This window comes from Mycteria americana, unplaced genomic scaffold (genome assembly GCF_035582795.1).
Source record: "Mycteria americana isolate JAX WOST 10 ecotype Jacksonville Zoo and Gardens unplaced genomic scaffold, USCA_MyAme_1.0 Scaffold_86, whole genome shotgun sequence".
Classification (NCBI taxonomy): Eukaryota; Metazoa; Chordata; class Aves; order Ciconiiformes; family Ciconiidae; genus Mycteria; species Mycteria americana.
In genome coordinates this window covers 134,343-161,508 of record NW_027445670.1, presented here as the reverse complement: position 1 = coordinate 161,508, position 27,166 = coordinate 134,343, and the positions used below count along the sequence as shown (strand labels likewise).

Genomic DNA, 27,166 nt, shown 5'->3' with positions numbered 1-27,166 from the left:
CGGAGGAGACGTTGGCTCCACGTGGGTGCACCAGGACACCATCCCTCATGGCTTTCATCCCTCTCAACTCAAGGACGGTGTCCTGATCTCCACCCCACGGTGGCTAAAACCCCACCAGGACCCCCCGGCGTGGTTTTGAGAGGTGACAAGCTTGGGGGTTGACCTCATGACATCTTCAAGCTCAGGCATCACCTTCTCCGTGGTCCAGCTTTGGACCACCCGGCAGCTCCTAAGGGTGCTCCAGCCCACGGGGCTCTTCCTCCAGGAGGAAGACGTGCGGCGCAGGAGGACGGATCCGCACCGCGTCCCAGCTCCTTGACCTCATTTAGATGTTTCCCAGCGGATGGAGGAGAGGGGGGAGGATTTTCCCCCACCTATTTGGGCTCATCGGCTTCAAAGGGAGCCGAGCCGGAAGGGTGCTGAGCACCATGCACAGGGATGCTGAGCACCATGCAGAGCGTGCAACCAGAAGGGTGCTGAGCACCATGCACCATGCACAGGGATGCTGACCACCATGCACAGGGATGCTGAGCACCATGCACGAAGCACAGGGTGCAGCTGGAAGGGTGCTGAGCACCGTGTACCGTACACAGGGATGCTGAGGATCATGCACAGGGTGCAACCAGAAGGGTGCTGAGCACCATGCACAGGGATGCTGAGGATCATGCACAGGGTGCAGCCAGAAGGGTGCTGAGCTCCATGCAGAGGGTGCAGCTGGAAGGGTGCTGAGGATCACGGACAGGGTGCAGCTGGAAGGGTGCTGAGCACCATGCGGAGGGTGCAACCAGAAGGGTGCTGAGCACCATGTACCGTGCACAGGGATGCTGAGCACCATGCAGAGCGTGCAACCAGAAGGGTGCTGAGCACCATGCACCATGCGCAGGGATGCTGAGAACCATGCAGAGGGACGCAGCTGGAAGGGTGCTGAGCACCGTGTACCGTGCACAGGGATGCTGAGGATCATGCACAGGGTGCAACCAGAAGGGTGCTGAGCACCATGCACCATGCACAGGGATGCTGACCACCATGCACAGGGATGCTGAGCACCATGCACGAAGCACAGGGTGCAGCTGGAAGGGTGCTGAGCACCATGCAGAGGGTGCAACCAGAAGGGTGCTGAGCACCGTGTACCATGCACAGGGATGCTGAGCACCATGCACGAAGCACAGGGTGCAGCCGGAAGGGTGCTGAGCACCGTGTACCGTACACAGGGATGCTGAGGATCATGCACAGGGTGCAACCAGAAGGGTGCTGAGCACCATGCAGAGCGTGCAACCAGAAGGGTGCTGAGCACCGTGTACCATGCACAGGGATGCTGAGAACCATGCACAGGGTGCAGCCAGAAGGTGCTGAGCACCGTGTACCGTGCACAGGGATGCTGAGGATCATGCACAAGGTGCAGCCAGAAGGGTGCTGAGCACAATGCACGAAGCACAGGGTGCAGCTGGAAGGGTGCTGAGGATCACGGACAGGGTGCAGCCGGGAAGGTGCTGAGCACCATGCACAGGGTGCAACCAGAAGGGTGCTGAGCACCGTGTACCATGCACAGGGATGCTGAGGATCATGCAGAGGGACGCAGCTGGAAGGGTGCTGAGCACCGTGTACCATGCACAGGGATGCTGAGCACCATGCACAGGGTGCAGCCAGAAGGTGCTGAGCTCCATGCAGAGGGTGCAGCTGGAAGGGTGCTGAGCACCATGCACAGGGTGCAACCAGAAGGGTGCTGAGCACCGTGTACCATGCACAGGGATGCGGAGCACCATGCACAGGGTGCAGCTGGAAGAGTGCTGAGCACCATGCGGAGGGTGCAACCAGAAGGGTGCTGAGCACCATGCACCATGCACAGGGATGCTGAGCACCATGCAGAGCGTGCAACCAGAAGGGTGCTGAGCACCATGCGCCATGCACTGGGATGCTGAGAACCATGCAGAGCGTGCAACCAGAAGGGTGCTGAGCACCATGCACCATGCACAGGGATGCTGAGCACCATGCACCATGCAGAGGGTGCAGCCAGAAGGGTGCTGAGCACCGTGTACCGTGCACAGGGATGCTGAGGATCACGCACAGGGTGCAACCAGAAGGGTGCTGAGCACCATGCACAGGGATGCTGAGCACCATGCAGAGCGTGCAACCAGAAGGGTGCTGAGCACCGTGTACCATGCACAGGGATGCTGAGAACCATGCACAGGGTGCAGCCAGAAGGTGCTGAGCACCGTGTACCGTGCACAGCGATGCTGAGGATCATGCACAAGGTGCAGCCAGAAGGGTGCTGAGCACAATGCACGAAGCACAGGGTGCAGCTGAAGGGTGCTGAGGATCACGGACAGGGTGCAGCCGGGGAAGGTGTTGAGCACCATGCACAGGGTGCAACCAGAAGGGTGCTGAGCACCTTGTACCATGCACAGGGATGCTGAGGATCATGCACAGGACGCAGCTGGAAGGGTGCTGAGCACCGTGTACCATGCACAGGGATGCAGAGCACCATGCACAGGGTGCAACCAGAAGGGTGCTGAGCACCATGCGCCATGCACTGGGATGCTGAGCACCATGCACAGGGATGCTGAGCACCATGCACAAGGTACAGCTGGAAGGGTGCTGAGCACCATGCAGAGGGTGCAACCAGAAGGGTGCTGAGCACCATGCACCATGCACAGGGATGCTGAGCACCATGCACAGGGTGCAACCAGAAGGGTGCTGAGCACCGTGTACCGTGCACAGGGATGCTGAGCACCACGCACGAAGCACAGGGTGCAGCTGGGAAGGTGCTGAGCATCATGCAGAGGGACACAGCTGGAAGGGTGCTGAGCACCAAGCACAGGGTGCAGCTGGGAAGGTGCTGAGCACCATGCACAGGGTGCAACCAGAAGGGTGCTGAGCAGCACACGCCATGCACAGGGATGCTGAGCACCATGTACCAAGCACAGGGTGCAGCCGGGAGGGTGCTGAGCACCCTGCACACGGATGCATCGAGCAGGTGCTGAGCACCATGCACAGGGATGCTGCGCACCACGCCTCATGCACAAGGATGCAGCCAGAAGGGTGCTGAGCACCAAGCACAGGGTGCAGCTGGGAAGGTGCTGAGGATCACGGACAGGGTGCAGCCAGAAGGGTGCTGAGCACCATGTACCATGCAACAGGGATGCTGAGCACCATGCACAGGATGCATCGAGCAGGGTGCTGAGCTCATGCAGAGGGTGCAGCTGGAAGGGTGCTGAGGAACACGGACAGGGTGCAGCTGCGAAGGTGCTGAGCACCATGCACAGGGGTGCAGCCAGAAGGGTGCTGAGCTCATGCGCCATGCACAGGGATGCTGAGGATCATGCAGAGGGACGCAGCTGGAAGGGTGCTGAGCTCCATGCACAGGATGCATTGAGCAGGGTGCTGAGCACCAAGCACAGGGTGCAGCTGGAAGGGTGCTGAGTACCATGCAGAGGGTGCAGCCAGAAGGGTGCTGAGCACCATGCACCATGCACAGGGATGCTGAGCACCACGCACGAAGCACATGTGCAGCTGGAAGGGGTGCTGAGCACCATGCACAGGGTGCAACCAGAAGGGTGCTGAGCACCGTGTACCATGCACAGGATGCTGAGAACCATGCAGAGGGACGCAGCTGGAAGGGTGCTTGAGCACCAATGTACCGTGCACAGGGATGCTGAGCACCAAGCACAGGTTGCAACCAGAAGGGTGCTGAGGCACCGTGTACCATGCAAAAGGATGCTGAGCACCACGCACGAAGCACAGGTGCAGCTGGAAGGTGCTGAGCACCATGCAGAGGGACACAGCTGGAAGGGTGCTGAGCACCAAGCACAGGATCCATCCCCAGGGTGCTGAGCACCATGCACAGGGTGCAGCTGGGAGGGTGCTCAGCACCGTGCACAGGGTTGCATCGAGCCGGGTGCTGAGCCCCACGCGCAGGGTGCATCCCCGGGGTGCTGAGCCCCCCCGCCGCGGCTGCAGCAGGATGAGGCCACGCCGGGCCCGGCCGCTGAGCCCCCCCCGCGCTCCGAGCCCCGCGGGTGCCGGGGGGGGGGGGGGGGGCGGACGCGGGGTCCCCCCCGCCGTGCGGCCGCTGCGGGGCTGGCGCTGGGATCACAGGCGCTGCTGCTGCCTGCGGGGCTGCCTGCACCCTGCCTGCACCCTGCCTGCGCCCTGCCTGTGCCTTGCTTGCACCCCTGCCTGCGCCCTGCCTGCACCCTGCCTGCGCCCTGCCTGTGCCTTGCTTGTACCTTGCTTGCACCCTGCCTGCGCCCTGCCTGCACCCTGCCTGTAACTTGCTTGTACTTGTTTGCGCCCTGCTGTGCCTTGCCTGCACCCTGCCTGCGCCTTGCTTGTACCTTGCTTGCACCCTGCCTGTGCCCTGCCTGCACCCTGCTGTACCCTGCTGCGCCCTGCCTGCGCCCTGGCTGTGCCTTGCCTGCACCCTGCCTGCACCCTGCCTGTAACTTGCTTGTACCTTGCTTGCGCCCTGCCTGCACCCTGCCTGTACTTGCCTGCACCCTGCCTGCCACCCTGCCTGCGCCCTGCCTGTGCTCTGCCTGTGCCTTGCCTGTACCTTGCCTGCACCCTGCCTGTACCTTGCTTGTACCTTGCTTGCACCCTGCCTGCGCCCTGCCTGCGCCCTGCTAGTACCTTGCTTGCACCCTGCCTGCGCCCTGCCTGCGCCCTGCCTGTGCCCTGCCTGTGCCTTGCCTGCACCTGCCTGCGCCCTGCCTGTGCCCTGCCTGCACCCTGCCTGCGCCCTGCCTGCGCCCTGCCTGCCGGATTATCCACCCATCTGGGTAATCCCTGCAGGCACGGGGGGGCGGGGCAGGATATGGCCCCCCCGGATTATGTGGGTGTGCACGCGTGTGTGCGCGTGCAAGGGGGTGGGGGGGTGGGGGGGGTGGGTTCAATCCGGGTGCGGGTGCAAGGGATTTTGGGGGGGGGGGTAATTAATGTTGGGAGGGGGCGTGCGCGGGTGTGCAAGGAGGTGGGGGTGCGAGCGCACGGGGTCCGTGGCGCTGGGTGCGTAGTGCACGGTGCGGGGGTGCGTGCATCAGCGTGCGTGTGCAAAGGCCTGGGGGTCAGGGTGTGCGGCTGGGTGGCGCGTCGCTGCGGGGGTGCACGAGCGTGCGAGGCGCTGGGCGTGCGAGCGCACGGGTGCCCGTGGCTCCGTGTGTGTGTGCGTGCATCAGTGCGTGTGCAAAGGCCTGGGGGTTGCGTGTGCGTGGGTGTGCGTCGCTGCGGGTGTGCACAAGCGTGCGAGGCGCTGGGCGTGCGAGCGCACGGGTGTCCCTGGCTCCAAGTGTGCGTGTGCATCGGTGCGTGTGCAAAGGCCTGGGGGTTGGGTGTGCGCATCAGTGTGCGTGTAAAGGCCTGGGGGTCGGGTGTGCGTGGGTGCGCGTCACTGTGGGTGTGCACAAGCGTGCGAGGCGCTGGGCGTGCGAGCGCACGGGTGTCCGTGGCTCTATGTGTGTGTGCATCGGTGCGTGTGCAAAGGCCTGGGGTGGGGTGTGCACGGGTCCGCGGTCGTTGCGGGGGTGCACAAGCGTGCAAGGGCGCTGGGCGTGCGAGCGCACCGGTGTCCGTGGCTCCGTGTGTGCGTGCATCGGTGCGTGTGCAAAGGCCTGGGGGTTGGGTGTGCGTGCGTCGCTGCGGGTGTGCACGAGCGTGCGAGGCGCTGGGCGTGCGAGCGCATGGGTGTCCGTGGCTCCATGTGTGCGTGTGCGTGCTTGGTGCGTGTGCAAAGGCCTGGGGGTCGGGTGTGCGCGGGTGTGCATCACTGCGGGTGTGCACAAGCGTGCAAGGCGCTGGGCGTGCAAGCACACGGGTGTCCGTGGCTCCACGTGCGTGTGCATCGGTGCGTGTGCAAAGGCCTGGGGGTGGGGTGTGCACGGGTCCGCGTCGCTGCGGGGGGTGCACAGCGTGCAAGGCGCTGGGCGTGCGAGCGCACCGGTGTCCGTGGCTCCGTGTGTGCGTGCATCGGTGCGTGTGCAAAGGCCTGGGGGTTGTGTGTGCGTGCGTCGCTGCGGGTGTGCACGAGCGTGCGAGGCGCTGGCGTGCGAGAGCACGGGTGTCCGTGGCTCCATGTGTGCGTGTGCATCAGCGTGCGTGTGCAAAGGCCTGGGGGTTGCGTGTGCGTGGGTGTGCATCGCTGCGGGTGTGCACAAGCGTGCGAGGCGCTGGGCGTGCAAGCACACGGGTGTCCGTGGCTCCGTGTGTGCGTGCATCGGTGCGTGTGCAAAGGCCTGGGGGGTTGCGTGTGCGTGTGTGTGCGTCGCTGCGGAGTGTGCACAAGCGTGCGAGGCGCTGGGCGTGTGAGCGCACGCATGTCCATGGCTCATGTGTGTGTGTGCATGCTTGGTGCGTGTGCAAAGGCCTGGGGGTTGCGTGTGCGCGGGTGTGCATCACTGCGGGTGTGCACAAGCGTGCAAGGCGCTGGGCGTGCGAGCGCACGGGTGTCTGTGGCTCCACGTGTGCGTGCATCGGTGCGTGTGCAAAGGCCTGGGGGTTGGGTGTGCGTGGGTGTGCATCACTGCGGGGGTGCACAAGCGTGCAAGGCGCTGGGCGTGCGAGCGCACGGGTGTCCGTGGCTCCATGTGTGCGTGTGCATCAGCGTGCGTGTGCAAAGGCCTGGGGGTTGGGTGTGCGTGGGTGTGCATCACTGCGGGGGTGCACAAGCGTGCGAGGCGCTGGCGTGCGAGCGCACGGGTGTCCCTGGCTCCACGTGCGTGTGCATCGGTGCGTGTGCAAAGGCCTGGGGGTTGCATGTGCGTGTGCGGTGCATCACTGCGGGTGTGCACAAGCGTGCAAGCCGATGGGCGTGCGAGCGCACGGGTGTCCGTGGCTCCGTGTGTGCGTGCATCGGTGCGTGTGCAAAGGCCTGGGGGTTGGGTGTGCGTGGGTGTGCATCACTGCGGGGGTGCACAAGCGTGCGAGGCGCTGGGCGTGCGAGCGCACGGGTGTCCCTGGCTCCACGTGCGTGTGCATCGGTGCGTGTGCAAAGGCCTGGGGGTTGCATGTGCGTGTGCGTGCATCACTGCGGGTGTGCACAAGCGTGCAAGGCGCTGGGCGTGCGAGCGCACGGGTGTCTGTGGCTCCACGTGTGCGTGCATCGGTGCGTGTGCAAAGGCCTGGGGGTTGGGTGTGCGTGGGTGTGCATCACTGCGGGTGTGCACAAGCGTGGCGAGGCGCTGGCACGGGTGTCCGTGGCTCCACGTGCGTGTGCATCGGTGCGTGTGCAAAGGCCTGGGGGTGGGGGTGTGCACGGGTCCGCGTCGCTGCGGGGGTGCACGAGCGTGCGAGGCGCTGGGCGTGCGAGCGCACGCGTGTCCGTGGCTCCGTGTGCGCGTGTAAATGCGGGGGGGGGGGGCGCGTGTGTAAGGCGCCGGCGCGCGCGCGCGCGCGGGGAGGCCACGCGCGTGCGAGGAGCGGGCGGGGCCGCGAAGGTGCGCGAGGAGCTCGGGGTGGGGGTGGGGGGTGGGGTGACGGAGGGTGGGGGTGGGGGGAGAAGCCCCCCCCGCCCCCGCGTGACACACACGTGTGGACACACCCCGCGGCACACGCGCCCTCGTGTGAGTGACAGCACAACCCCACGCCCTCCCCCCACAGCCCCCCCTCCCCCCCCCCACCCCATAGCCCCTCCCCCACCCCCCCACCCCCCGCAGCGCGGCCGCACTCCCTCCCTCCCGCTCCCGAGGCGGAGCCGGCACCTCCCCTCCCCCTCCCCCCCCCACCCCCCCTCCCCTCCCCTCCCCACCCCCCCCCGCGCCCTCCCCCACCCACCTGGGTCCCTCCCGCGGCAGCCCCGGCCTCAGCGCCCATCCCGTGGCGCCGCATCCCCCTCCCCCCCCACTACACCCCCTCCCCCGAGGCTCCCCCATCCCAGGGACCGTCCGTGGCCCTCCCCCACCCGCGGCTGTCCGTCCGTGGCCCCCCCCCCCCCCCCCGGCGTCCGTCCTCCCCCCCCCCCCGATTTTTTCCCATCCCTCCATCACCGGGAGTTTCCCATCCTCCATCCGGAGCATCTCCATCATCATCCTCCCCCCCCCCCCCCACTCCGTGACCCCCCCCCCGCTCCGTGACACCCCCCCCGAGCCCCGTGACCCCCCCCACCTCCGTGCCCCCCCCCCGGCTCCGTGCCCCCCCCCACTCCGTGCCCCCCCCGCCATCTCCGCGACCCCCCCCCCCACCCGGCACTCGCTGCCCCCCCCCCATTTCGATTCCCCTCCCCCCCCCCGGCTCCTCTGGCCCCCCCCCCCCCCGCGGACGAGCCCAGGCCAAGGTAAGACACCCCCCCCCCCCCCAAAAAAATAGGGGTCCCCCCTTTACTGGGTGGGGTGGGCCACGCTGTAGGGTGGGGGGGGGAGAGCTGGGGGGGTGGGGAGAGCTGGGGGGGGGTAGGGAGGGGCACCCCCCCCCCTTTTGTGGCCAGGGGAGGGGGGGGTTGACACCCCCCCCCTTGTTTTCACCCCAATAATGCCGCCCCCCCCCCCTTAAACCCGCACCCCCCCAGAGCCCTCCCCCAACCTGGCATGCTGGGCCCCTCCCCCATCCTGGGACCCCTGCCCCCCCCCCCCCCATCCTGGCACCCCTGTGTCCCCCCTGCCCCCCCCCCCCCCGTGCTGGGACCCCTCTCTACCCCCAGTTGCTCCCCCCCCCCCCAAAGATCTTGACAGGTTCCCCCCCCCGGGCCCTGGGACCCCCCAAACTTCCCCCCTCCCATCCGGGGGTCCCCTCCCCCCATCCTGGACCCCCCCCCGATCCTGGGACCCCCCCACCCCCGATCCTGGACCCCCCCGATCCTGGGATCCCCCCCCCCCCCATCCTGCACCCCCCCAATCCTAGGACCCCCCCCCACCCGATCCTGGACCCCCCCCACCCGATCCTGGGACCCCCCCCACCCCCGATCCTGGACCCCCCCGATCCTGGGGACCCCCCCCCACCCTGAGGTCCCCTCCCCAATCCTGGGACCCCCCCCTCATCCTGGACCCCCCCGATCCTGGGACCCCCCCCATCCTGGGGTCCCTCCCCATCTTGGACCCCCCCCACCCTGAGGTCCCCTCCCAATCCTGGGACCCCCCCCCCCCATCCTGGACCCCCCCGATCCTGGGACCCCCCCCATCCTGGGGTCCCCTCCCCATCTTGGACCCCCCCCACCCTGAGGTCCCCTCCCCAATCCTGGGACCCCCCCCCCATCCTGGACCCCCCCGATCCTGGGACCCCCCCCACCCTGAGGTCCCCTCCCCAATCCTGGGACCCCCTCCCCCTGCTGGACCCCCCCTCCTGGGGTCCCCCCCCCTCATCCTGGGACCCCCCCCTCATCCTGGGACCCCCCCCGATCCTGGGGGGGGGGGGAATTTGGGGTGCTGGGGGGGCCCCTTTTGCCAAGGGGGGGGCACCCAGCACCTCCTCCCCCCCCCCCCCAACTGGGGTCCCATGGGTGCTTCCCCCCCCCCCCCCCGCTCCGAGCTTCCCCCCCGGGCGGGGCCAATATGGGCTGGGGGGGGGGGGGTTACCCTGGAAATTGGGGGGCCCGGGGGGGGGGCGGGGGGGCCCCACCTGCGTCCTGCGAGCTCAGCAGTAACCAAGCAACGGCCTTAGCGCCTCTAATTAGCCCTGATTAGCACCCGGGTTAATTAGCCCTGATTAGCGCCCGGGTTAAGCACCCCAAGGCTGCGCTGGGGGGGGGCGGGGGGGGACAAGCTGGGGGTGCCCCCACCCTCCCCTCCCCCCCCCAGGCCGGGATCGGGCCCCCCCTGCGCCGGCCGGGAAATTCTTCGAGCCGTGAAATATTGATGGCTTGATTTTTTATTTAAAAAAAAAAATTTTGAAAAATTTGAAAAAAAAGGGGAAAAACAAGGAAAAAATTTGAAAAAAATGAAAAAATTGGAAAAAAATGGAAAAAATTTTGAAAAAAAAAGAGAAAAATTGGGAAAAATGGAAAAAATTTTGAAAAAATGGAAAAAAATGGAAAAGAAACTTGAAAAGAAACTTGAAAAGAAATTAGAAAATAAAACGTGAAAATAAACTGTAAATAAATTTGAAAATAATCGTGAAAAGAATTAGAAAATAAAGTTGAAACTAAACCTGAAAATAAATTAGAAAATAATAGAAAAAAAATTCTGAAAATAAATTTGGAAACAAACTTGAAAAGAAATTAGAAAATAAACTAGAAAATAAACTTGAACATAAATTAGAACATTAACGTGAAAATAAACGTGAAAATAAACTTGAAAAGACATTAGAAAATAAACTTGAAAATAAACTTGAAAAAATTAGAAAATAAACGTGAAAATAAACGTGAAAATAAATGTGAAAATAAATTTGAAAATAGACTTGAAAATAAATTTGAAAATAAACTTGAAAAGAAACTAGAAAATAAACTAGAAAATAAACTTGAAAAATTAGAAATTAGAAAATAAACGTGAAAATAAACGTGAAAATAAATTTGAAAATAAATTTGAAAATAGACTTGAAAATAAACTTGAAAATAAATTTGAAAATAAACTTGAAAAAAATTAGAAAATAAAGTTGAAACTAAACCTGAAAATAAATTAGAAAAAAAATCTGAAAATATATTTGAAAACAAACTTGAAAAGAAATTAGAAAATAAACTTGAACATAAATTAGAAAATAAACGTGAAAATAAACTTGAAAAGACATTAGAAAATAAACTTGAAAATAAACTTGAAAAATTAGAAAATAAACATGAAAATAAATTAGAAAAAAATTCTGAAAATAAATTAGAAAATAAACTTGAAAAGAAATTAGAAAATAAACGTGAAAATAAACTTGAAAAATTAGAAAAGAAATTAGAAAATAAACTTGAAAAGAAATTAGAAAATAAACTTGAAAATAAACTTGAAAAATTAGAAAATAAATGTGAAAATGTGAAAATAAATTTGAAAATAGACTTGAAAATAGACTTGAAAAAAAATTTGAAAATAAACTTGAAAAAAATTCTGAAAATAAATTTGAAAATAAACTTGAAAAGAAATTAGAAAATAAACTTGAAAAGTAAAAATTAGAAAATAAACGTGAAAATAAACGTGAAAATAAATTTGAAAAAATTCTGAAAATAAATTTGAAAATAAACTTGAAAAGAAATTAGAAAATAAACTAGAAAATAAACTTGAAAAATTAGAAATTAGAAAATAAACGTGAAAATAAACGTGAAAATAAATTTGAAAATAGACTTGAAAAAAACCTTGAAAAATTAGAAAAGAAATTAGAAAAGAAATTAGAAAATAAACGTGAAAATAGATTTGAAAATAGACTTGAAAAAAACCTTGAAAAATTAGAAAAGAAATTAGAAAAGAAATTAGAAAATAAACGTGAAAATAGATTTGAAAATAAACTTGAAAATAAACTTGAACATAAACTTGAAAATAAACTTAAAAATTAATTAGAAAATAAACTTGAAAACGAATTAGGAAATAAATTTGGAAATTAATTTTAAAAAATTTAAAATTTCTCCCCCAATTCACAGTAAATTTCACAACAAAAATAAAAGAAATTGAAATTCTTGATCTGGGCCGCGGCTGCATGCGGCCCCGGGGGGAGGGGCGGCTGCACCGGTGTTTGCACACGCGTGTCCCCGAGACGGGTGTGCAAGTGGGGTAGGTTGCACTGTGCGTGTGCAAGGAAGGTGTAGGTTGCACCGTGCGTGTGTAACGGGGGTGTAGGTTGCACCGTGCGTGTGTAAGGAAGGTGTAGGTTGCGCTGTGTGTGTGTGTAAGGGGGGTGTAGGTTGCACCGTGTGTGTGCAAGGGAGGTGTAGGTTGCACCGTGCGTGTGCAAGGAAGGTGTAGGTTGCACTGTGTGTGTAAGGGAGGTGTAGGTTGCACCGTGCTGTGTAAGGGAGGTGTAGGTTGCACTGTGTGTGTAAGGGAGGTGTAGGTTGCACCGTGCGTGTGTAACGGGGGTGTAGGTTGCACCGTGCACGTGCAAGCGGGGTGTAGGTTGCGCTGTGTGTGTGTGTAAGGGGGGTGTAGGTTGCATTGTGCGTGTAAGGGGGGTGTAGGTTGCACCGTGCGCTGTGCAAGGAAGGTGTAGGTTGCACCGTGCATGTGTAAGGGAGGTGTAGGTTGCACTGTGTGTGTAAGGGAGGTGTAGGTTGCACCGTGTGTGTGCAAGGAAGGTGTAGGTTGCACTGCATGTGTAAGACGGGTGTAGGTTGCACGGTGCGCGTGCAAGTGGGGTGTAGGTTGCACCGTGTGTGTAAGGGGGGTGTAGGTTGCACCGTGCGTGTGCAAGGAAGGTGTAGGTTGCACTGTGTGTGTAAGGGGGGTGTAGGTTGCACCGTGCGTGTGTAAGGGAGGTGTAGGTTGCACCGTACACGTGCAAGCGGGGTGTAGGTTGCGCTGCGTGTGTGTGTGTAAAGAAGGTGTAGGTTGCACCGTGCGTGTGTAACGGGGCTGTAGGTTGCACTGTGTGTGCAAGGAAGGTGTAGGTTGCACCGTGCATGTATAAGGAAGGTGTAGGTTGCACTGCGTGTGTGCAAGCGTGTGTGCAAGCGGGGTGTAGGTTGCACTGTGAGTGTGTAAGGCGGGTGTAGGTTGCACCGTGCGTGTGCAAGCGGGGTGTAGTTTGCACTGCGAGTGTGCAAGCGGGGTGTAGGTTGCGCTGTGCGTGCATAGAAGGGGACAATGTGTGTGCATCTTCTACTGTGTGTGTGTAAGCAGGGTGTAGGTTGCGTTGTGCGTGTGTAAGGCGGGTGTCGGTTGCACCGTACACATGCAAGCAGGGTGTAGTTTGCAGTGTGTGTCTAAGGCGTAGGTTGCACCGTGCGTGTGCAAGTGGGTTGTAGGTTGCACCGTGTGTGTGCAACCAGGGTGTAGGTTGCACCGTGCGTGTGCAAGCGGGGTGTAGGTTGCACTGTGAGTGTGTAAGGAAGGTGTAGGTTGCACCATGTGTGTGCAAGTGGGGTGTAGGTTGCACCGTGCGTGTGCAAGCAGGGTGTAGTTTGCACTGCGTGTGTGCAAGCGGGGTGTAGGTTGCACTGTGAGTGTGCAAGGAAGGTGTAGGTTGCACCATGCGTGTGCAAGCGGGGTGTAGGTTGCACCGTGCGTGTGCAAGCGGGGTGTAGGTTGCACTGTGAGTGTGCAAGGAAGGTGTAGGTTGCACCATGCGTGTGCAAGCGGGGTGTAGGTTGCACCGTGCGTGTGCAAGTGGGGTGTAGGTTGCACCGTGCGTGTGCAAGCAGGGTGTAGTTTGCACTGCGTGTGTGCAAGCGGGGTGTAGGTTGCACTGTGACTGTGTAAGGAAGGTGTAGGTTGCGCCGTGCGTGTGCAAGCGGGGTGTAGGTTGCACTGTGTGTGTGTAAGGAAGGTGTAGGTTGCACCGTGCGTGTGCAAGCGGGGTGTAGGTTGCACTGTGAGTGTGTAAGGAAGGTGTAGGTTGCACCGTCCGTGTGCAAGCAGGTTGTAGGTTGCACCGTGCATGTGCAAGCAGGTTGTAGGTTGCGCCGTGCGTGTGTAAGGTGGGTGTAGGTTGCACCATGCACGTGCAAGTGGGTGTAGGTTGCACTGTGAGTGTGTAAGGCGGGTGTAGGTTGCACTGTGAGTGTGCAAGCAGGGTGTAGGTTGCACTGTGAGTGTGTAAGGAAGGTGTAGGTTGCGCCATGCGTGTGCAAGCGGGGTGCAGGTTGCACCGTGCGCGTGCAAGCAGGGTGTAGTTTGCACTGCGTGTGTGCAAGCGGGGTGTAGGTTGCACTGAGTGTGTAAGGAAGGTGTAGGTTGCACCGTGCATGCGCAAGCGGGGTGTAGGTTGCACTGTGAGTGTGTAAGGAAGGTGTAGGTTGCACCCTGCGCGTGCAAGTGGGGTGCAGTTTGCACTGTGAGTGTGCAAGGCGGGTGTAGGTTGCGCTGTGGGTGTGCAAGGAAGGTGTAGGTTGCACCATGCGTGTGCAAGCAGGGTGTAGTTTGCACTGCGTGTGTGCAAGCGGGGTGTAGGTTGCACTGAGTGTGTAAGGAAGGTGTAGGTTGCACCGTGCATGCGCAAGCGGGGTGCAGTTTGCACTGTGAGTGTGCAAGGCGGGTGTAGGTTGCGCTGTGGGTGTGCAAGCGGGGTGTAGGTTGCACCCTGCGTCTGCAAGCGGGGTGTAGGTCGCACTGTGCGTGTGTAAGGGAGGTGTAGGTTGCATTGCACGTGTGCAACCAGGGTGTAGGTTGCGCTGTGAGTGTGTAAGGCGGGTGTAGGTTGCGCTGTGTGTGTGCAAGTGAGGTGTAGGTTGCACCGTGCGTGTGCAAGCGGGGTGTAGGTTACACTGTGAGTGTGTAAGACGGGTGTAGGTTGCACCGTGCACGCGCAAGTGGGGTGTAGGTTGCACCGTGTGTGTGTAAGGTAGGTGTGGGTTGCACTGTGCGTGTGCAAGCGGGTTGCAGTTTGCACTGTGCGTGTGCAAGTGGGGTGTAGGTTGCGCTGTGCATGTGCAAGTGGGGTGTAGGTTGCACGGTGGATGTGTAAGTGGGGTGTAGGTTGCACTGTAAGTGTGTAAGGCAGGTGTAGGTTGCGCTGCGAGTGTGTAAGGCGGGTGTAGGTTGCACTCTGTGTGTGTAAGGCAGGTGTAGGTTCTGCTGCACGCGTGCAAGCGGGGTGTAGGTTGCGCTGTGCGTGTGCAAGTGGGGTGTAGGTTGCACGGTGGATGTGTAAGTGGGGTGTAGGTTGCACTGTGAGTGTGTAAGGCAGGTGTAGGTTGCACCATGAGTGTGCAAGGCGGGGGTAGGTTGCGCTGCACCTGTGCAAGCGGGGTGTAGTTGGCGCTGTGAGTGTGTAAGGTGCATGTAGGTTGCGCTGTGAGTGTGTAAGGTGCGTGTAGGTTGCGCTGTGTGTGTGTAAGGCGGGCGTAGGTTGTGCTGTGAGTGTGCAAGCAGGTTGTAGGTTGCACCGTGCATCTACAGCGGCGTGTAGGTTGCGCTGCGAGTGTGTAAGGCGGGTGTAGGTTGCACTTTCAGTGTGTAAGGCGGGAGTAGGTTGCGCTGCGAGTGTGTAAAGCGGATCTAGGTTGCGCTGCGAGTGTGTAAGGTGGGTGTAGGTTGCGCTGCGAGTGTGTAAGGCGGGTGTAGGTTGCACTCTGTGTGTGTAAGGCAGGTGTAGGTTGTGCTGCACACGTGCAAGCGGGGTGTAGGTTGCGCTGCAAGTGTGTAAGGCGGCTGTAGGTTGCACCGTGCGCGTGCAAGCAGGTTCTAGGTTGCACCGTGCGTCTCCAGCGGGGTGTAGGTTGCGCTGTGAGCGTGTAAAGCGGGCGTAGGTTGCACCGTGCGCGTGCAAGCAGGTTCTAGGTTGCACCGTGCGTCTCCAGCGGGGCGTCGGTTGCACCGACGCCTATAGGAGCGGGCGTACAAGTACCTATAGGGGACGGCCTGCGCGCAGCGCGTGCCCCGTGCGTTCTATAGGGGACCGGCGCGTGCGCGTGCGCATCCCCCTCGGGTACTCTATAGGGGACGCTGGGCTTGCGCGTGCACGCAGCGGGCCGTGCTCTATAGGGGGTGACGTGGTTATGTGTGTGTGCATGCGCAGTGGGGCGTGCTCTATAGGGGATGCAGGGCGTGTGGGGTATAAGATACGGGGAATGTGATCTATGGGGAGGAAATCTATAGGGCGTACTCTATAGGAGATGTACTCTATAGAGCGGAGGCGGGACATGTGGGGTGTACTCTATAGGGGACGTACTCTATAGGGGATGCAGGGCGTGGGGTGTACTCTATAGGGGATGTACTCTATAGAGCATGTACTCTCTAGGGGATGCAGGGCATGTCTGCTCTATAGGGGATGTACTCTCTAGGGGATGTACTCTATAGGGGATGCAGGGCATGTGTACTCTATAGGGGATGTACTCTGTAGAGGATGTACTCTATAGGGGATGCAGGGCATGTCTACTCTATAGGGGATGTGCTCTATAGGGGATGCAGGGCGTGTGTACTCTCTAGGGGATGTACTCTATAGGGGATGTGCTCTATAGGGGGCATGTCTACTCTATAGGGGATGTACTCTATAGGGGATGCAGGGCATGTCTACTCTCTAGGGGATGTACTCTGTAGGGGATGCAGGGCGTGTCTACTCTATAGGGGATGTACTCTAGGGAATGTACTCTATAGGGGGCATGTCTACTCTCTAGGAGATGTACTCTCTAGGGGATGTACTCTATAGGGGATGTACTCTATAGGAGATGCAGGGCACGTGTACTCTCTAGGGGATGTACTCTATAGGGGATGTACTCTGTAGGGGATGCAGGGCGTGTCTACTCTCTGGGGGATGTACTCTATAGCGGATGTACTCTATAGGGGGCATGTCTACTCTGTAGGGGATGTACTCTGTAGGGGATGTACTCTATAGGGGATGCAGGGCGTGTCTACTCTCTGGGGGATGTACTCTATAGGGGATGTACTCTATAGGGGGCATGTCTACTCTCTGGGGGATGTACTCTCTAGGGGATGTACTCTATAGGGGATGCAGGGCATGTGTACTCTATAGGGGATGTACTCTATAGGGCATGTACTCTATAGGGGGCATGTCTACTCTATAGGGGATGTACTCTATAGGGGATGCAGGGCATGTGGGGTGTACTCTCTAGGGGATGTACTCTATAGGGCATGCAGGGCATGTGTACTCTATAGGGGATGTACTCTATAGGGGATGTACTCTATAGGGGGCATGTCTACTCTCTAGGGGATGTACTCTACAGGGGATGTACTCTATAGGGCGCATATAGGCAGGGGACTGCAGGGGGGGCCGGGGGGGGCTCCAGCTGTGTGTCCCCCCCCCCGCCCCATAAGTGTGGGGCTGCCGCCGTCCCTATAGATGCTGCCGCCGCCGCTGCTGCTGCTGCTGGCGCTGAGCGCGGAGCCCAGCCGGGCGGCCGTCCACGTCAACCTCACCGAGGGTACGTGACGCACGCGGGGGGGGCACGGGGACACGCGTGTGACCCCCCCCCCCACCCCCCTGGCGTGATCCCCCCCCCCCCCCCCCCAGCGTGTGACACCCCCCCCTCACCAGCGTGTGACACCCCCCCCCCCCGGTGTGATCCCCCCTCCCCACTGGCGAGACCCCCCCCCATCGGCCTGTGCCCCCCCCACACTGGCGAGACCCCCCCCAGGCCCCCAGCGTGTGCCCCCCCCCCCCCCCGGCATGAGCCCCCCCGGCATGTGACCCCCCACCCCACTGACATGACCCCCCCCCCCGGCGTGTGACACCCCCCCCACCGGCGTGACCCCCCCCCCCCCAGTGTGATCCCCCCCCCCATCAGCGCGAGACCCCCCCACCCCAGCAGCGTGTGCCCCCCCTCACCGGCGTGAGTCCCCCCCCCCGGCGTGTGACCCCCCCCCTCCACCAGTGTGACACCCCCCCCCCACCAGTGTGATCCCCCCCCCATCGGCGCGAGACCCCCCCACCCCACCAGCGTGAGTCCCCCCCCCCCGGCGTGAGTCCCCCCCCCGGCGTGTGACCCCCCCCCTCCACCGGCGTGACCCCCCCCCCAACAGTGTGATCCCCCCCCCCATCGGCGCGAGACCCCCCCACCCCACCAGCGTGAGTCCCCCCTCACCGGTGTGAGTTCCCCCCCCGGCGTGTGACCCCCCCCCTCCACCAGTGTGACCCCCCCCCTCCACCGGCGTGACCCGCCCCCCCCCCACGTGTGATCCCCCCCCCATCGGCGCGAGACCCCCCCACCCCACCAGCGTGTGCCCCCCCTCACCGGCGTGAGTCCCCCCCCCGGCGTGTGACCCCCCCCTCCACCAGTGTGACACCCCCCCCTCCACCGGCGTGACCCCCCCCCCACCAGTGTGATCCCCCCCCCCCATCGGCGCGAGACCCCCCCCACCCCACCAGCGTGTGCCCCCCCTCACCGGCGTGAGTCCCCCCCCCGGCGTGTGACCCCCCCCTCCACCAGTGTGACACCCCCCCCTCCACCGGCGTGACCCCCCCCCCACCAGTGTGATCCCCCCCCCCCATCGGCGCGAGACCCCCCCCCCCCCCCCCAGCGTGTGCCCCCCCCCCCGGCGTAAGTCCCCCCCCCGCGGCGTGTGACCCCCCCCCTCCACCAGTGTGACACCCCATCCTCCACCGGCGTGACCCCCCCCGGCCCCCCCCCTACCGGCGTGTGCCCCCCCCCCCCCCCAGGCTGCCAGATCATCCACCCGCCGCGGGACGGGGGCATCCGCTACCGGGGGCTGACCCCCGAGGAGGTGCAGAGCGTTCGCTTCCTGCCCTTCGACTACGAGATCGAGTACGTCTGCCGGCCCGACCGCGAGATCGTGGGGCCCAAGGTGCGCAAGTGCCAGCGCGACGGCACCTGGACCGCCATGGGCCACCCCAGCCGCTGCCGTGAGTGTCACCGGCACCATCACCGTCGCCATTCCCATCACCGTCACCGTCACCATTCCCATCACCGTCACCATCCCCATCCCCGTCATCATCCCCATCCCCATTCCCATCACCATCACCGTCCCCATCACCGTCACCATCCCCATCACCATCCCCATCACCATCCCCATCCCCGTCACCATCCCCATCTCCATCACCATCCCAATCCCCATCCCCGTCACCATCCCCATTCCCATTCCCATCCCCGTCCCCATCCCCGTCACCGTCCCCATCCCCGTCACCATTCCCGTCCCCATCCCCATCACCATTCCCATCACCATCCCCGTCACCGTCCCCATCCCCATCACCGTCACCATCCCCATCCCCGTCACCGTCCCCATCCCCGTCACCGTCCCCATCCCCATCACCATCGCCATCCCCGTCACCGTCACCGTCCCCATCACCGTCCCCATCCCCATCACCATTCCCATCCCCGTCACCGTCCCCATCCCCATCACCGTCCCCATCCCCATCACCGTCCCCATCCCCATCCCCATCACCGTCATCATCCCCATCCCCATTCCCATCACCGTTCCCATCCCCATCCCCGTCACCATCCCCATCACCGTCACCATTCCCATCACCATCCCCATCCCCATCTCCATCACCATTCCCATCACCATCACCCTCACCATGACCATGAGCATACCCATCCCCATCACCATGACCATCCCCATCACCTTCACCCTCACCTTCACCCTCATCATCACCATTAGCATTCCTGTCATCTTCACCCTCCCCGTCACCATCACCCTCACCATGACCATGAGCATACCCATCCCCATCACCATGACCATCCCCATCACCTTCACCCTCACCTTCACCCTCATCATCACCATTAGCATTCCTGTCATCTTCACCCTCCCCGTCACCATCACCATCCCCATGACCATCACCTTCACCATCACCATTAGTATCCCCATCCCCGTCACCCTCTCCGTCCCCATCACCCTCCCCATCGCCATCACCATGACCATCCCCATCACCCTCACGCTCATCATCACCATTAGCATCCCCATCATCTTCACCCTCCCCGTCACCGTCCCCATCCCCGTCACCGTCCCCATCCCCATCACTGTTACAATCCCCATGACCTTCACCTTCACCATTAGCATCCCCATCCCCATCATGATCACCACCATCATCCCCACCCCTGTCGCCATGACCATCACCTTCACCCTCACCATCCCCATCAGCATCCTCATCACCACCCCCATCACCATGACCATCACCATCCCCATCAGCATCCTCATCACCACCATTGTCACCATGACCACCATCATCCCCGTCACCATGACCACCATCATCCCCATCACCATGACCATCACCCGCACCCTCACCATCAGCATCCTCATCACCACCATTGTCACCATCCCCATCCCCATCACCATCACCATGACCATCACCTTCACCCTCAGCATCAGCATCCTCATCACCACCATTGTCACCATGACCACCATCATCCTCATCACCATGACCCTCACCTTCACCCTCACCATCAGCATCCTCATCACCACCATTGTCACCATGACCACCATCATCCCCATCACCATGACCATCACCTTCACCATCACCATCAGCATCCTCATCACCACCATTGTCACCATCCCCATCACCATGACCATCACCTTCACCCTCACCTTCACCCTCACCATCAGCATCCTCATCACCACCATTGTCACCATGACCACCATCATCCCCATCACCATGACCACCACCTTCACCATCACCATCAGCATCCTCATCACCATGACCCTCACCTTCACCCTCACCATCAGCATCCTCATCACCACCATTGTCACCATGACCACCATCATCCCCATCACCATGACCATCACCATGACCATCACCTTCACCCTCACCTTCACCCTCACCATCAGCATCCTCATCACCACCATTGTCACCATGACCACCATCATCCCCATCACCATGACCATCACCATGACCATCACCTTCACCCTCACCTTCACCCTCACCATCAGCATCCTCATCACCACCATTGTCACCATGACCACCACCTTCACCATCACCATCAGCATCCTCATCACCACCATTGTCACCATGACCATCACCATGACCATCACCTTCACCATCACCTTCACCCTCAGCATCAGCATCCTCATCACCACCATTGTCACCATCACCTTCACCCTCACCTTCACCCTCACCATCAGCATCCTAATCACCACCATTGTCACCATGACCACCATCATCCTCATCACCATGACCCTCACCTTCACCCTCACCATCAGCATCCTCATCACCACCATTGTCACCATGACCACCATCATCCCCATCCCCATGACCATCACCATGACCATCACCTTCACCCTCACCTTCACCCTCACCTTCACCCTCACCATCAGCATCCTCATCACCACCATTGTCACCATGACCACCATCATCCCCATCACCATGACCATCACCTTCACCATCACCATCAGCATCCTCATCACCACCATTGTCACCATGACCACCATCATCCCCATCACCATGACCACCACCTTCACCATCACCATCAGCATCCTCATCACCACCATTGTCACCATGACCACCATCATCCCCATCCCCATGACCATCACCTTCACCCTCACCTTCACCCTCACCATCAGCATCCTCATCACCACCATTGTCACCATGACCACCATCATCCCCATCACCATGACCACCACCTTCACCATCACCATCAGCATCCTCATCACCATGACCCTCACCTTCACCCTCACCATCAGCATCCTCATCACCACCATTGTCACCATGACCACCATCATCCCCATCACCATGACCATCACCATGACCATCACCTTCACCCTCACCTTCACCCTCACCATCAGCATCCTCATCACCACCATTGTCACCATGACCACCATCATCCCCATCACCATGACCATCACCATGACCATCACCTTCACCCTCACCTTCACCCTCACCATCAGCATCCTCATCACCACCATTGTCACCATGACCACCACCTTCACCATCACCATCAGCATCCTCATCACCACCATTGTCACCATGACCATCACCATGACCATCACCTTCACCATCACCTTCACCCTCAGCATCAGCATCCTCATCACCACCATTGTCACCATCACCTTCACCCTCACCTTCACCCTCACCATCAGCATCCTAATCACCACCATTGTCACCATGACCACCATCATCCTCATCACCATGACCCTCACCTTCACCCTCACCATCAGCATCCTCATCACCACCATTGTCACCATGACCACCATCATCCCCATCCCCATGACCATCACCATGACCATCACCTTCACCCTCACCTTCACCCTCACCTTCACCCTCACCATCAGCATCCTCATCACCACCATTGTCACCATGACCACCATCATCCCCATCACCATGACCATCACCTTCACCATCACCATCAGCATCCTCATCACCACCATTGTCACCATGACCACCATCATCCCCATCACCATGACCACCACCTTCACCATCACCATCAGCATCCTCATCACCACCATTGTCACCATGACCACCATCATCCCCATCCCCATGACCATCACCTTCACCCTCACCTTCACCCTCACCATCAGCATCCTCATCACCACCATTGTCACCATGACCATCACCTTCACCCTCACCTTCACCACCCCCATCCCCACACATCCCAACCACCACCCCCGCTGCGTGGTAGGGGTTCCCCTGGGCAGGGTATGGACTTGACCCCCTCCCCCCCACCCCACCTTTGCACCCCCCACCCAGTGAGGACCTGTCCCAAAATGCACCTGAGCTTGGAGAACGGCCAGGCGGTGGCACGGGCCATGGAGCGGGTGCCGGTGGAGGGGACATGGACCGAGTACAGCTGCAACCCCGGGTTCCGCTTGGTGGGCAGCACCCGCAGTAACTGCACCAAGCTGGGGCGCTGGAGCACCCCCAAACCCATCTGCGAGCGTGAGTGGGGTCCCCCGGGGGGTGGGGGGTGGGTGGGGGGGGGCGTTTGGGTGGGTGGGGTGGTGGGTTTCCGTGGGGTGGTTGTGGGGTTGGGAGGTCCTGGTTGAGGGCTTCATGGGGTGTTCCTGGGGTGGGGGTTCAGGTCCCCATGGGGTGTCCTTGAGGTTGGGGGTCCCTGGGGAGGGGGTGCAGGCCTCCATGGGGGGGTCCCTGGGGTTGGGGGTCCCTGGGGTGGGGGTTCAGGTCCCCATGGGGGGGTCCCTGGGGTTGGGGGTCCCTGGGGTGGGGGTTCAGGTCCCCATGGGGGGGTCCCTGGGGTTGGGGGTCCCTGGGGTGGGGGTTCAGGTCCCCATGGGGGGGTCCCTGGGGTTGGGGGTCCCTGGGGTGGGGGTTCAGGCCCCATGGGGGGGTCCCTGGGTTTGGGGGTCCCTGGGGTGGGGGTTCAGGCCCCATGGGGGGGTCCCTGCATTTGGGGGTCCCTGGGGTGGGGGTTCAGGTCCCCATGGGGGCGTCCATGGGTCTGGGGGTCCCTGGGGTGGGGGCTCAGACCCCCATGGGGGGGTCCCTGGGGTTGGGGGTCCCTGGGGTGGGGGTTCAGGTCCCCATGGGGGGGTCCCTGGGGTTGGGGGTCCCTGGGGTGGGGGCTCAGGTCCCCATGGGGCGTCCCTGGGTTTGGGGGTCCCTGGCATGGGGGTTCAGGTCCCCATGGGGGGGTCCCTGCATTTGGGGGTCCCTGGGGTGGTGGCTCAGGTCCCCATGGGGGGGTCCCTGCATTTGGGGGTCCCTGGGGTGGGGGTTCAGGTCCCCATGGGGGGGTCCCTGTGGTTGGGGGTCCCTGGCATGGGGGTTCAGACCCCCATGGTGGGGTCCCCGGGTTTGGGGGTCCCTGGGGTGGGGGTTCAGGTCCCCATGGGGGGGGTCCCTGGGGTTGGGGGTCCCTGGCGTGGGGGTTCAGGTCCCCATGGGGGGGGTCCCTGGGGTTGGGGGTCCCTGGGGTGGGGGTTCAGGTCCCATGGGGGTGTCCCTGGGGTTGGGGGTCCCTGGGGTGGGGGTTCAGGTCCCCATGGGGGGGTCCCTGGGGTTGGGGGTCCCTGGGGTGGGGGTTCAGGCCCCATGGGGGGGTCCCTGCATTTGGGGGTCCCTGGGGTGGGGGTTCAGGTCCCCATGGGGGGGTCCCTGGGGTTGGGGGTCCCTGGGGTGGGGGTTCAGGCCCCCATGGGGGGGTCCCTGGGGTTGGGGGTCCCTGGGGTGGGGGTTCAGGCCCCATGGGGTGTCCTTGAGGTTGGGGGTCCCTGGGGTGGGGGTTCAGGTCCCCATGGGGGGGTCCCTGGGGTTGGGGGTCCCTGGGGTGGGGGTTCAGGCCCCATGGGGGGGTCCCTGCATTTGGGGGTCCCTGGGGTGGGGGTTCAGGTCCCCATGGGGGGGTCCCTGGGGTTGGGGGTCCCTGGGGTGGGGGTTCAGGCCCCCATGGGGGGGTCCCTGGGGTTGGGGGTCCCTGGGGTGGGGGTTCAGGTCCTCATGGGGGGGTCCCTGCATTTGGGGGTCCCTGGGGTGGGGGTTCAGGTCCCCATGGGGAGGTCCCTGGGGTTGGGGGTCCCTGGGGTGGGGGTTCAGGTCCCCATGGGGCGTCCCTGGGGTTGGGGGTCCCTGGGGTGGGGGTTCAGGCCCCATGGGGGGGTCCCTGCATTTGGGGGTCCCTGGGGTGGGGGTTCAGGCCCCATGGGGGGGATCCATGGGTTTGGGGGTCCCTGGGGTGGGGGCTCAGGTCCCCATGGGGGGGTCCCTGGGGTTGGGGGTCCCCGGGGTGGTGGTTCAGGCCCCATGGGGGGGTCCCTGGGGTTGGGGGTCCCCGGCCTGGGGGTTCAGGCCCCATGGGGGGGTCCCTGCATTTGGGGGTCCCCGGGGTGGGGGTTCAGGTCCCCATGGGGGGGTCCCTGGGATTGGGGGGTGCCTGAGTGCCAGCCCCAGCCCCCATTGGGGGGGGGTCTCTGTGTGACTCAGTTTCCCCCCCGCAGTGCGTCGCCCTCTCTCAGGTGAGTACGTCCCCATGTCCCCCCCCCCCGTCCCCATGTCCCCCCCCCATGTCCCCCCCCACCCTGCTCCCAGCTGGGCCCCTCCTCACCCCCCCCCCCCCGCTGGGTGTGGGGCCCCGGGTGCACCCCGGGGCCCCCCAGCTCTGCCCTGGGGGGTGGGGACCCCCTGGGACCCCCCCATCCAGCCCCACATGGCTTCATGGCACTGAATCCCCCTTCCTCCATCCCCCCATCGCCCCTCTCCCTCCTCCTCCCAGCCTTCCTCCCCTCATCCCCCTCCTCCCTCCATCCCCCTCCTCCCTCCATCCCCCTCCTCCTCCTCCTCCCCCTCCAAGCCTTCCTCCCTCCATCCCCCTCCTCCTCCTCCCAGCCCCCTTCCCTCCAGCCCCCTCCTCCTTCTCCTCCTCCTCCTCCAAGCCTTCCTCCCCCCTCCCTCCCCCCTCCCTCCTCCTCCTCCAAGCCTTCCTCCCTCCATCCCCCTCCTCCTCCTCCTCCTCCCAGCCTTGTTCCCTCCAGTCCCCCCTCCTTCTCCTTCTCCTCCTCCTCCAAGCCTTCCTCCACTCTCCATCCCCCTCCCTCCTCCTCTTCCCCCTCTAAGCCTTCCTCCCTCCATCCCCCTCCTCCTCCTCCTCCCACCCTTGTTCCCTCCAGTCCCCCCTCCTTCTCCTCCTCCTCCTCCTCCTCCTCCTTCTCCAAGCCTTCCTCCACTCTCCATCCCCCTCCCTCCTCCTCTTCCCCCTCCAAGCCTTCCTCCCTCCATCCCCCTCCTCCTCCTCCTCCTCCCAACCTTCTTCCCTCCAGCCCCCCCTCCCTCCTCCTCCTCCTCCCACCTTTCCTCCTCCCCCTCCCTCCCCCTCCTCTTCCTCCCAGCCTTCCTTGCTCCATCCCCCCTCTCTCCACCCCCCCTCCTCCTCCCAGCCTTCCTCCCTCCACCCCCCCCTCCAGCCCTCCCCATCACCCCCCCCCCCCCGCCTCCAGCCCTCCCTCCCGCCGCATGTGTCCCCCCCCTCCCCTCCCCTCTCCCGCATCCCTCCCTCCCTCCCCCTGCCCCTCTCCCTCCAGCCCTCCCGGAGCTAAGCTCCAGCCCTCGCTCCCAATCCCTTCCTCCCCACCCCTCCGTCTTTCCGCTCCCCATCCCTCTATTTTCCGCTCCCCATCCCTCCATCTTTTCCCGTCTCCATCCCTCCGTCTTCTCCGCCCCAAATCCCTCCGTCTTCTCCGCTCTCCATCCCTCCGTATTTTCCACTCCCCAGCCCTCCCTCTTCTCCGCTCTCCATCTTTCTGCTCCCCATCCCTCTATTTCCCATCCCCATCCCTCTTATTTCCCATCCCCATCCCTCTTATTTCCCATCCCCATCCCTCTTATTTCCCATCCTCATCCCTCCATCTCTCCGCTCCCCGTCCCTCTTATTTTTTGCTCCCCATCCCTCTTATTTTCCATCCCCATCCCGTTATTTTCCATCCCCATCCCGTTATTTTCCGTCCCCATCCCTTTTATTTTCCATCCCCATCCCGTTATTTTCCATCCCCATCCCATTATTTTCCATCCCCATCCCTTTTATTTCCCGTCCCCATCCTTTTATTTTCCGTCCCCATCCCGTTATTTTCCATCCCCATCCCGTTATTTTCCATCCCCATCCCTTTTATTTTCCGTCCCCATCCCTCTTATTTCCCATCCCCATCCCTCTTATTTTCCATCCCCATCCCTCCGTCTCTCCGCTCCCCGTCCCTCTTATTTTCCTCTCCCCGTCCCGTTATTTTCCATCCTCGTCCCTCTTATTTTCCTGCCTCCATCCCTCCACCTCTCCGCTCTCCATCCCTCTATTTCCCTCCCCGTCCCTCCTCCCCTCCCTCACCACGACTCCCCATTTCTCCTCCCCACCTCATTACCATTCCAACCTCACCGCGGGGAGCCGGTGACATCAAACCCCCCCCCCCTCCGCCAAATCCCTCTTACGCCATGGCCAACCGAATCCCCGACATCCATACGTCTTGACCCCGGAATGGCGGGTCCCCTGGTGTCACCCAGCCACCTCGTTGGCTTTTGGTGGTGCTCAGCGTCTCGCTGGTGTCGCGCCCGTCGGTGGGTACAGGCAAGAAGGCAGTACACGTCGGGGCGCTCTTCCCCATGAGCGGGGGGTGGCCGGGGGGCCAGGCCTGCCTGCCCGCCGTCCGTATGGCCTTGGAGGACATCAACAGTCGGAGGGACATCTTGCCCGATTATGAGTTGCGGCTCATCCATCACGACAGTAAAGTGAGAGAGGGGATGGGGTGTGGGGGAGATGCAGGGTGGGGTGGGTTGGGGGGACACCAAGAGGTCGTAGGGATGGGGATGGGCGGTGGGGGTGGGTGGCGGAGATGATGATGGGTGGTGGGGATGGGGTAGGGGGATGGCAAGAGGTGGCGGGGGGGACGATGATGGGTGGTGGGATGGGGTAGAGGGACACCGAGGGGCGGTGGGGATGGGGCAGGGGACGGTGGTGGGTGATGGGGACGATGATGGGTGGTGGGATGGGGTAGAGGGACACCGAGGGGCGGTGGGGATGGGGCAGGGGGACGGTGGTGGGTGATGGGGGACGATGATGGTGGTGGGGATGGGGCAGGGAGATGATGATGGGTGGTGGGGATGGAGCAGGGGGACACTGAGGGTTGGTGGGGATGGGGCAGGAGGATGGTGATGGGGCAGGGAGATGATGATGGGTGGTGGGGATGGAGCAGGGGGACACTGAGGGTTGGTGGGGATGGGGCAGGAGGATGGTGATGGGGCAGGGAGATGATGATGGGTGGTGGGGATGGAGCAGGGGGACACTGAGGGTTGGTGGGGATGGGGCAGGAGGATGGTGATGGGGCAGGGAGATGATGATGGG

The 27,166-nt window shown here is 61.2% G+C and overlaps 2 protein-coding genes across 2 annotated transcripts in view; both read left to right on the top strand.

Annotated features, from left to right (window-relative positions):
• The first annotated feature begins 8,237 nt into the window (after window positions 1-8,237).
• Window positions 8,238-25,376, top strand: LOC142404164 (gamma-aminobutyric acid type B receptor subunit 1-like). The gene is made up of 6 exons (XM_075490617.1): window positions 8,238-8,263; window positions 16,783-16,864; window positions 18,100-18,303; window positions 22,078-22,316; window positions 24,282-24,299; window positions 25,362-25,376. Exons 2-6 carry the CDS (start codon window positions 16,783-16,785, stop codon window positions 25,374-25,376), a joined length of 558 nt encoding a protein of 185 aa, XP_075346732.1. The 5' UTR covers window positions 8,238-8,263.
• A 554-nt stretch (window positions 25,377-25,930) lies between these two features.
• The window catches only part of GABBR1 (gamma-aminobutyric acid type B receptor subunit 1), a 15,312-nt gene continuing 14,076 nt past the window's right edge, over window positions 25,931-27,166 (top strand). Inside the window, exon 1 of the mRNA XM_075490629.1 lies at window positions 25,931-26,553. Coding sequence (XP_075346744.1) covers window positions 26,428-26,553 — 126 coding nt within the window. The 5' untranslated portion in view covers window positions 25,931-26,427. The remainder of the gene's footprint in view (window positions 26,554-27,166) is intronic.

What these genes read in the sequence shown, in the direction of transcription:
- LOC142404164 (XM_075490617.1), top strand. Translation starts at nt 16,783, where the DNA reads ATGCTGCCGCCGCCGCTGCTGCTGCTGCTGGCGCTGAGCGCGGAGCCC. An exon ending in CCACGTCAACCTCACCGAGG is followed by an intron (nt 16,865 to 18,099) that starts GTACGTGACGCA and finishes CCCCCCCCCCAG; the next exon opens with GCTGCCAGATCATCCACCCG. An exon ending in GGGCCACCCCAGCCGCTGCC is followed by an intron (nt 18,304 to 22,077) that starts GTGAGTGTCACC and finishes CCCCCCACCCAG; the next exon opens with TGAGGACCTGTCCCAAAATG.